Below are 11,536 nucleotides of genomic sequence, written 5' to 3'. Positions count from 1 at the left end.
TAATAATAATATTAATAATAATAATAAAAAAGGAGTTTCTTCTGACTCTCAGGTCAGTTTAACTAACACCAATGATCTGTAAGAACGACATTATTCCCACTGGCCTGGAATGTAGGAGGCATTCTTCCTACTGACCACCACACTAATGTACAGATACTAGGATAGTATGATCTCATTACATTTGGACTAGGTAAATCGCATACATACAGTAATGTGGTAATAATATATATATATGTTAAAAATTGTTATCATTATAGTTAATAACCTAATTTCCTAATGTGGTACAAAAGATCCTTAAAAATATCTGTTAAAAATATTATATGACAGGTGTAATATAGTGTAAAACTTCAATACTCTTAATTACGTTATAAAATAGAAAAAGAGATGAAACTTCAGGCTCAAACAAAATAAATGTTGTTTAAACATATTGTGTTTAAAATGTTGGACATTATCAAAGGGCATGCATTTCAAAAGAAAAAGGAATGGAGGTGTTGCCATGTTGATAGTTAAGGTTCCTAGTAGTTACTAATATTTGTGTTAGCTTTTTGCCAGATATTCAGTGTGGATGAATAGTTGCTAAAATATCACATTTTGAACATTATTTTGTATAAAGTATAATGCGATTTAACTCTTGTTTGGAAAAATTACCAGTCTTTAGGAAGGAGATTTAAATATTAAAACTAGAAAATATTTAGCCACCCAGATGTTAGGCTTATATTTTAAACAGCCTGTTTCTCCCTGGTGTCATTCCAGATGTCTTATTTAATTATGTTTTCATCTGTTTTCTTTAGAGTTACTGGGACACTCATCATAAAACAAAGTGATATTTTCCTAAAAATGATAAAACTATATTTTTTCCAACTTTCTCAAACAATAAATTCTATGGTGAGTCTGAACTTCTAAATCAAAAACATGCTCTTAATTACATCGATGAATAGTGCAATGTTATGGTAAGCTCAGTGCCAATTCAGAACAGAGGAGTTGGCAGCCAAAGCAAGTATTAATGTCTCACAGAAAAGCAGGATGCAAAACAAAAAAATTTTAGAAATCTTTAATATTATCTTTTAAAATGATAAATGAACTAAAGAAGATACAAATATTTTCCACTACCTCTTACCCATATAATACTGGCCAACTTTAAAATGGATTAGTGAATTTGAGTTTGATTTACCAAAACTTTGCCAAATCCTGTTTTAAAATTCAACTAACCATTGAAGTCTAAAGAAGAGACTGGCCCTCTCCTGATTCGCTCTCAGCATATTGTCTTGCGGGGGTGGGGTGCGCACATCACCTATGTTTCTCTATGAGATTGTGCTACCAGGAGAGGGAGCTTTCTGAGCATGCTCAGTGTTTGCTCTGTGAGAGCGGGCGTGTACTAATGATGTCAACAATCGGCTGTGGCAGCACCCTGTCCACCTTGTACTGTGATATAATCCTACCCCTTGTGCAGCAGCAGCATGAGAGCTGTGTCTGTTTTCAATGCTGCTGTCATTATCCCAATGTATAAACCTTCACATCTCCTATACCGATTGTCATAGAAGCGTGAAATTACACAGGGGAACACAGAGAACTAATACCAAATTTTAGCCCCATAAACATAACTTGTTGCCAGATATGGCATCACAAGTATTAAATCCTAACACCAATAAGAGATATTTTCACATCAAGGTGGGCTATTTCAAGACCAGGGCCCCCAAATTGAGTTTACATGTTAAGGATCCCCGGGGCCACCTCCATAGCAATGAGCATTAGGGTACCAGCAATTCGCTCTGTCCTGTGGTGCCCCAAATTTATACTTGCTCGTTCACAAAACTTTAAGGCTGCATTCAGACTGACGGTGAGATTGATTACAATTAGATAACAAAATTACTAATGAAACCTGCATCCCTCTACAAAGCTGTATCTCATTTTAATGAGAAGACATTTTAAAACTTAAACAAACTGCTAACACACAGATAAAATATATAAAAGGAAACCTGTTTTAGTTGCCAAAGTATTTATATTTCTGTACATCTCAGGCAGATTTTTCTTTGCCATGGTTAAAAGTCATAGCTAAAATACACGGTCTCCTTTTTAACAAATCCTTTCCCCACTTGCTCAAATGCAAGCCAAAAAAGCCAGTGTACTCACTTTGTATCTACCTTCTGATGAAATCTGGGAAATTTAAAGTATTCCAAATCTTGTTGAAAAGATACTCTCAGCATTATGCTTCAGCACCTTTTTTTGCAATATTTAGAGTGCTTATCATTCCTTGGGATCATCTCATCAGGGCATACCTTGTTCACATGGAAGCTGAAGGAAAGTATATTATCTTTTTCCCCAATGCAGGTCTTTTTTTCACTTTTACACTGCTTTTTACAAAGGGCGGGGGTGCTATTCAACAAGCAGACCTTGCAAAGAATGCACTTTATTACAACTTGGTCTTGCATCCCAGCCTTGATATGGGCATTGAAGAACAAGCAGCACACTGAAAAACTTATCTCTCTATCATCTGTCTATCTAAAGAACTCACTGGTGCCATGTGAATCTTTTTCCTTTTCCAGTCTGAGCTCTGATGCACTGGGGTCTGCAATAAATTGCTATTAGGTCAAATTCAGAGGTTTGCACTGTTGCATGAAAAAAAATGATGATGTATTAAAAAACACAGAGTTGTATAAATTGTGTATAAAGTGTAAAATAAAGTGTAGTTTTAATCCTGAGTCCTGTTTTAAAGTTTATTTGGTATGTATATATATTTTGTACATCAGATAATTGATTAAACGAAACACTGTATTTTTTATTTCAGCTAACAGACCATGTTCTTTAGCACCGTCCTAGCACATGGAGAATTTTATTATTTATAATGGCATAAATATCCTCTGTAATACACTATTCCTGAGAGGGAATCTAAAAGAGTTGTTAACAGCTGCCACAAGCCTTTCAAATTAAAATGGCATAAATCTATTGCATTTATTCTTGTCTATTAATGTTAATGCTGTAAGATATAGTCAGACATGTGCAGTCGACACATTTGGGGTTTAGCAGGAATAATAATGTTTTGTTAAGCCAATTTATTGCAACAAAAAATGTAAAGAGTACAAAAAGGAATAACAGGTATTTATAGTAAATGTAAACTGTGATATATAAAGTTAGTAATCTGAGGATTCAATGAAAGAATGTTTTTCTAAAAAGAAGATAACTTCTGATAATGTTGATCACTTTCTAATGCTCTGGGGTTCATTTGTTATATATATACAAATATTTCTTTCTAAAACATGGTTTGCGCATATACAGTATATAGTAAACATAGATAAATATATAAAACTGGGGAGCTTATTCGTATATGGCTACATTACTAGCACTACCATCATTGATGTTTACATGCTGTATTAGTATTTATGTGAATAATGATAATCCCATGTGGGGACACTTTAAACTATGTAAATAAAGATTTGTTTTTTATAGCTTCATTGTTTCTGTGACAAATTGGCCCATAAATATCCCAATTTACCTGATGTATATAAACATCTCATCAAAAAAAAAAACAAAAAAAAAACATTGTAACAATGTATGGGACATTTTAGACATTTTAATGCATATCTTCAAAGGATAAATCATTATTGTTTTTTACCATTTTAAAACCATATTGCTAAAAAGTTTTTACTGTATATATTGAAATAATCTATCACTAGAGTAATGACTGAATATATATCTTATTTCTCTCTGAAACAAATTCACTCACTTCAATTAGTGGACACAAAGTAGATGCAAATTCCATTAAATACGTTTGCATTAAATATAGTCTTACCTTTTGGCTGCGATACAAATTCAGGACATTTAGTTATTAAAGTGAAACACACATCTAGACTCGACCATCTTATTATTTATAATAATATAAATGTTTTTTTTCTGTTGTAGATACAAAGCTATCGTAAATCCAATGGATATCCAAACATCAAGTGCTGTTCTGTGGACATGTATAAAAGCTGCAGCCATCTGGATCATTTCAATGCTCTTGGCAGTCCCTGAAGCCGTATTTTCTGAAGTGGCACACATCAACGGATCAGACAATGTCAGCTTCACAGCATGTATACCATATCCACAAAATGATGAGTTGCATCCCAAAATCCATGCAGTGCTTATTTTCTTGGTCTACTATCTTGTTCCACTCACCATTATCAGTATTTACTATTATCATATTGCAAGGACTTTAATTAAGAGTGCTCACAACATTCCTGGGGAATACAGTGAGCACTCTAAGAGACAGGTAAGTACATTATTATGAACATAAAAGACATATGTAGCATGTAGCAACATCATATATAGCTTCAAACTAGTGGTGCATATAACTAGTTATTAATAACTAATTAAGTTCTAAACCCATTATTTTTTTTTTGTAGCTGGGGGCCTAATATTTGACAACAACCTGTACTGTTTTACTAGTATTACTTAAAATATTAAAGTATTGTTATTCTATTAGTTTATTTTTTTTAAGGAATTGGCCAAAAATGGGTTTCTAAAGAGAAATGCCATTTTTTTTGTTTTTAATTCATTTCAGAATAATGAATTGCTTTTTTTCTAAAAGGCATGCACCAGAAAGATTCACCAGCAGTAAGCGTTTGGTGGATACCGTATTCACTAATTTATACATTTACCTACAAGTGTTACAATACAATATGTCCCATTTATGTACATAAAAATAGGTCTCTAACACAAAGTATGACAAAATCAATTTCAAATTAGTTAAGGACATTGCATTTATTAGAATAATGTACCTGTCCCGACTTACATGCAAATTCAACTTGTGAACAACTCTACAGTCCCTATCTTGTATGTAACCTGGGCTACCTGTACAGGGCTATAATTGATGCTATTTTACCAGACACTAGAAGTTGTAAAAAAAAAAAACAAGGATATTATGAATTACATAAAATGATTTATTTTTGATTAAATACATAAAACTTTACGTAGATTGCAGTTAAACTTTACATACTTTGCAGTTAGCTGTTCCTGAGAATTGTATCTAACTTTATGTTAATTTACATTTTATGTTAATTAACATTTTAACAAACACTGAGCAGAAACACCTGTTTCTGACATCCAGTGCTAAAATAGCAGCCTAACTAGACAGATTGGGACCTCCAATTTTCCTGCCAAATTGACAAGAGATTCCAGCAGCTATGCGTGTAGATGTGTGTTCAGCTGGAAAGGACTTATCAGCCAACTACTTGTAAATCTAAATTTTCCTGTGGCCTCATTTTTGTTGCACATACAGCTCAACCTATAGGCACCTTTTAAAGAATGTACTTTAATATTTATTTCCATTGTTAGTGGACTCTACTGCCACAATTAATATCTGTTGTGCTTATTGTAGAACACATTTTTTTATGTAAAATGCTTATTTCTTTTAATTACTGATGGCTTTATGGTATTTCTTAATATGGGTTCCAGGATTTCAAAAGCAAACCATGCATGCACAAAGCAGACAAAATGTCTCCTAAAATTAGATAGCAAGATAGCAGTAGATACAAGCAAATTAAAACAAATTGGGTTACCCTTTACCTATTTGGATTTAATAGTGTTCTCATACTAATGTGCATTTGTATACTTTATTATTGTTCCATATATACTATAAACATAACAACAGAGCAGGAATACCTACTCACATGAACATATCTATCTTATACAGCATGCAGGTTAACCACTCTTGGTAATAGATATTGGAATAAAACAAAACTTTGATGCATCTGTAATGAAATTTTATAGATTGGATCACATAAATCACATATGAGAGGTTGTGACAGTGAAAAAAAAAACAATGTGGTTAGCCTGAAAACATTTAAAGTCTATCTCCGGGCAAAAAATATAGGCTACCCATCCCTAAATCCAAACCTCCTATAACAGATCTTGCAGGACAATGTTTATTAAACCTCATGTAACTATGGATTTAGCCAAGTAAAATGGGTTGTAATGCTAGGGGTTACCTAGAGTAGAGTGTAAGGTAGATATGGGAGTTAAGAGTATTCATGAGACATGGGCAACTCTATTGTAGTGATCTAGCTACAGTACAGTACATTGTTCTGTAATCCTCCAGGGAGCCATCACTAATGACTGCTATTGTTGGACTAATTCAAATTTTTCTTTATTTTCAGATTTTTTATTTCATTGTGTTTCAAGTAACTCATACACCCTATGTGTCTTGTGCCACACAATAAAACAACAGGTTCAAATGAATTGAACATATATAGACTTTCCTGTAATATCTTTGTTATTGGATTTGAATGGTTTGTGGGCATATATAATAAACACATTACCTACATAATGATAAAGATATCATAACACCATTTTGATGCCTATGTCATTGATCAAGGTTATTGCCCTGTTACCTAAGTGTTCAAATAATGAAATGTCATGACTGCTTAACAGCAAACTACACAATACAATGGAAGGTAATAACCTTTGAATGTATTCTTCTAGAGCAATCAACTGTAAATTTCATTTGTAAACCCAATTCATTATCCATTTGTTCAGTACTGTTTTGTTTTGCTCCTATAAAGGCAGTTCAATCATTTCTCTGTCATGGTGGAATAGAGTGGGATAATTATTAAAAAAAAAAGAAAATGCTGTTCAAGATTATACTGGAAAATTTCTAAATAGCTGTGAAGTGTTTATGCAAATATTGTTGAAAGTGCAGTAGAGATAATAGTCTAAAAGCTAAGAAAAAATCTTTTAGCTAAACCATAAGACTGTAGGATAATTAATTGCAAAATGAAATCACTAGCTAGTTCTAGGTTTTATGGACATTCATTTGGGAAGCTGAAGGGAACTTAAACAAAGAAATAAAGCAGAAATAAAGTAAATGCTTGCATTTTAGTGTCATTTTAAATTTGAACCAACAAAACTAAATCTTTAAAAATGCAAAATCACTAAAAACAGGCAACCAGAGGTTTCTGCATACACCTTTGTTAGTATACTAGAACCCCAAGGATTTCCCCCAAAACAGAAATTTTAACATTTATAAATGGGCTAATTGAACTTGTTTATGTAATTCTATTGGTTACAGTTGATACTGTGGTAAAACTCCAAACTTTTGGTCAAGTGTAAGGTAAAATCACTGTATTCAAAAGCTTGCATGGAGCTCTGTAAAAAAGAAATTTAGCAAGGGAGGGGCTTTGTCATTAAACACAACTACCATTTTTAAGTATCCTTCTACAAACACACAAGTCAGCAGCAAAGCTCCAAGTTCCTCATCACCTTCTAACTCCTTTGTTTTCCAACATTGTATATTCAACTCATTTATCATATAGGCTTTGACGCATTTACAAATGGCAGTGGTAGCTTTTGCAGTGGACCTCTAGGTGTTCATATGTGCATGTATATAGCCAAGCAGATACCTAATCACTAAATGTAAACTTTTCCACACAAACAAAAAAAACAAACTGAATATTTCAGGCACCTTGATGTGGCCTATGAAGGGTTTTGGGTGAGACAGGTGCACTAATTGGATATTAGGTAGAAAAAATGCAGGAAAACCATGGGCTGACTAGAACCAAGGAAGGCCACTGTGATTAGGAGAATAAAATGTTTGATTCTCTATGATTTTTTTTCAAAAAAACTCCACAACAATGCAATGCATGGTCATGCAGTTCACGGCAGTGCCTTCCCGTATTGCATTTGGGGTGCCATTACCAATATGAATATGCATACATTTTGTCTCAACCTTTAATAACAATAAATCATGAATACATTATATTTTAAAATGAACATAATAAATAAATTTACAAGAGGTAAGAAAATTGAAGCTTGATTTGACGTTATGCTAGTAGAGAATGGTGTCCAACTCCTTTACCCCAGCTATCCCTATTGGTAAGCAATACCAATACATGCTTCTGTCTTGCCTTAGGGTTAACCAGTTACTCCTGAATGGAGTAAATAAAAAAAAGTTTAGAAAAACGTTTACAATGTCAGTGAAGTCAGGCCCACAATCCAAAAGGAACCTAGAGGTTTATTTTGTCACTTTTTTCTTTCTTCACTTCCTAGTAACTCAGAAGCAACTTAGGTTCGTTCAATAAAAAATGCATAGTTTATATCCTGATGCTTGTCTTTTTTTAGTGACCGGCTTATGGATAGTTAGGTTTGATATGCACTACTTGTGCCTTGGGTACAGAAATAATATGATAGATAAAAAGCAGCTAAGAACAAGGCAAAACCTCTCATGTAGTTTTCTTAGTAATTTTATCCTCTACATTTCACTTTGTAGTTCATCCCCTCTACATCTACAATACAGGCAAATAGCTGAAAACATGGTTGAAATACTTATGTAAGTATCATTTTACCTTCTGAAAGATTTATAATTTTGGCCAGACTTTTTTTGTGACCCTTTCGGAAAGCTGCCTTGCTTAACCCTGTGCTGTCCAGCATGTGCACATATTTCCATTAAGAAGTGTCACATAGGGGCAAGGGGATTCTGGGGACATTAGGATAGAATGAGTGGATGATTGTGCATGCCTGAGATCTAAATCCCAGGCATGCCCAAAAAAGAGAGGAGAATTGGGGGAAGCTTGCTACAGAGTGGCTTCACATGGCCACAGTCAAAATGACACAGTGGGAAGACAAGATACGGAGTAAAAGAGTTGAGAATTTTCATAGAAAAAACAAGTGGATAAACATAAAAGTATCTGCATGTATAAAGTAAACAGAAATTTGCTTTGACACCATTATTAAGTCTTTATACATTCACACATTGGGCCTGATTTATTAAACAATGATCCAACAAACCTGGAATAGATCTGGTCCAGGATTAAAAACATTTGCTAACAAATTGCAAATGACTTTTAAGAAATCCATTCCAGGTTTGCTGGATCACCCAGGTTCACTGATGAAAGTGTATCCTCACCGGCCTTGGAGCGTTAATAAATCAGGCCCTATACATTGTGTAAAGTTTATTAGCAAATCAGCCTCAAGATCAGTTTTAGATGGATTAAAGGAAGGGTCCAAACTGGTCAGGTTTTTATTTCTCTTGCTACTTCCTGTACCATAAGGAGGATGCCTTAAGCACTGGAACTTTTCCCCTCTTTTATGGAACAAAATATTTTTGGTGCTGTATTTGGAGCTGTTATCCTTACAGTGCTCAACTGGTTTAGTAGGTGGGAGGTTGTAATGACTGCAATGGATATTTGTGGAAAAAAAATTCTGGATTATGTGTCGGGATTCGCATGGTCACTTCCTCTAGGTAGCATAAGTTACTATACTGCCATGCATAAAAGGTCCTGGTAGACCCCCAAAACTAGGGTTATTTTGACCCATATAATGTAAAATGAACATTACAGAAATGCTGATGACTCCTTTTTTCTTCACTAAATAACAGTTCCTCCATGCAAGATAAAATAAAAAAAACTCTGGCAGCAGTTTCACTTGAATATCAAAAACTTTATTTATCTGAAATTTAGCAGACATATGGCAATGATAATTAGTAAACTCATAAAAGCATTAGGTTTTTGTTTATTCTTCTTTGGTCTGTAGGGTTTAGTCACAAACTATTTCTGCTCTCTTAGAATGTTCTATCAGTTACATATTGTATATTATTAAGGATTAATGATCATGATTGCATCTTTAGTCTACCGATAAAAGCACATACCACACTGCAATGATGTTCATAAAAATTGTGTTATCTTACAGTGTAACTATTAGGAAATATTTCAGGAAAACATGCACTTTGAAGCAGTAAATAGCACTTTCACCATAGTGATAGATGTAACATCAAAAAGCTTTTACACCAGTTTTAAAAGGTTTTACACCTACTGCACCAGTCAATAAAGCATTAAAGTTAATTATACTTTTTTCCTTTTGAGTATGTACTTCCCATAATGGTATTTTCCTCTTTAGGACAATGTTAAGTACCCCATTATAAAACAGTGGCTTGTTTACACTGTCTTCGTGTCCTTTTATGAATGTCAATAAAATATATTTCATAAGTGTTCATTAGTAACCCTGTACTAGATGGCTATCACAGGGCATTTAGTACTCTTTTCATGTTAAAGATTTATTTTGATCAATTATTTTGTTTTAGCTTGTTATCAATAAAACTAGCTTTTAGAATGGATTTTTAATATTTCTTCATCTTGGGTAATATTTATTCATAGTATTACTATGTAGGCTTATGATATGTTTCAGTTGTTGAGAACATGTGTATTTTCTGTGTTGTGTGTAAAGTTTAGATTGGGGATGAGGTGAGTGAGTGAGCCAAGTGGGGTGGCTTGTGAGAGTTAATGAAGTATGAAAAACTCACAGGATTCGACAATTTCCCTGTCTGCTTACTAATACCGCATACAATGTTTATTGCATGATTTATATATTAGACAACAATATATGGTATGAACACTTTAAGCACAGACTACTAGACTCATAAATGCTTCAAAATGTTGTCAATTCATTTCAAATGTAACTCTATTTTAGTTGAGCACAAAATAAATTCCTATAGGTGATTTTTGGGCTTTGCAAATATTTTAACAAACTTTGTTGCAGATTACTTTTTGTTTTGTTCTAAATAATTTGCTTTTTCTTTTTTCCCAGACTAATTTCTGAATGTGACAAAATGGTAAAATCTTAGTATTTGCATGGAAGCTGCGGTGCCTGCAGTCCTTTAACTTAAGAGGAACCAAAAATTAAATTCCTGTTATTTTAACTGCATCTTAGTGCAACTTTTTTGGAAGATCATTCAGCCAATAATACAAGCAGAAAATGACCTTTCTAGAACACTTTTATAGTCCTTGGAATTATTTTAGAAGTTTTAAACATTTTTAGCAACTGTGGATTGAAAAAGTAATTTTTATACCATTAATTTAGAGAATGGCTTGTATAGCAATTTTACATACTGTAATTTTTGTGTGTCATTTTTCTTTATATAAAAATTATTGCTATTATTGCTAATTATTGCTATTATTATTATTATTATTATTATTATTAAATGTGGGAAGGGGAGAATAAATAGGGGGTTAGTTTGATGTCAAAACCCTGAATAGTTTTTTAAAGGACCAAAAGGCAAAGAAAAAGATAGGTAGATAAGTAGGAATGAATGTCAGTCAGCAATAAATGCTAGCTGTTTTAGGGTTACATTTTGGATGTAGCTTTCTATACGCTTGTTAATAATACAAATTATAATGTAGCATATATCATACAAATCTTTGTTATCAAAAATGTATATCATACTGTCCTAAACCATTCTAAATTTAACTTACAGTTTAGGTATACACTTACAAATCAAGGAAGACTAGACTAGGCCATGTTAGAAATTATCATATATTAATTATAGTTAATATATGATAGCTCATGGAATGGTAATTGGAGAGCTGCATTGGGCATGAGAATTTATGACTCTAGTTTCCAAAGGGAAAAAAGGTCAGTGAGAAACAGCTGTGTAATTTCCTTTCATTTCATATGTTTTCAATAACATATAGTGGAGTAAAGTTATGTTTAACAACCTTTTTAGGTATGAATTGTAATAAGAAGGCAGGATGTAATCTATATCAGTTGTTTGTCAATAGGAAGCTTTTGTATA

At 33.1% G+C, this 11,536-nt stretch overlaps 1 protein-coding gene across 1 annotated transcript in view; it reads left to right on the top strand.

Moving 5' to 3' along the window:
- Positions 1 to 11,536, top strand: part of NMBR (neuromedin B receptor) — a 110,940-nt gene that overhangs the window by 93,777 nt on the left and 5,627 nt on the right. The window contains exon 2 of the mRNA XM_072410440.1: positions 3,898 to 4,246. Coding sequence (XP_072266541.1) covers positions 3,898 to 4,246 — 349 coding nt within the window. The remainder of the gene's footprint in view (positions 1 to 3,897; positions 4,247 to 11,536) is intronic.

The sequence above is a fragment of the Pyxicephalus adspersus genome, chromosome 4 (genome assembly GCF_032062135.1).
Source record: "Pyxicephalus adspersus chromosome 4, UCB_Pads_2.0, whole genome shotgun sequence".
In the NCBI taxonomy this organism is placed as follows: Eukaryota; Metazoa; Chordata; class Amphibia; order Anura; family Pyxicephalidae; genus Pyxicephalus; species Pyxicephalus adspersus.
This window is presented reverse-complemented; position numbering and strand designations above follow the sequence as displayed.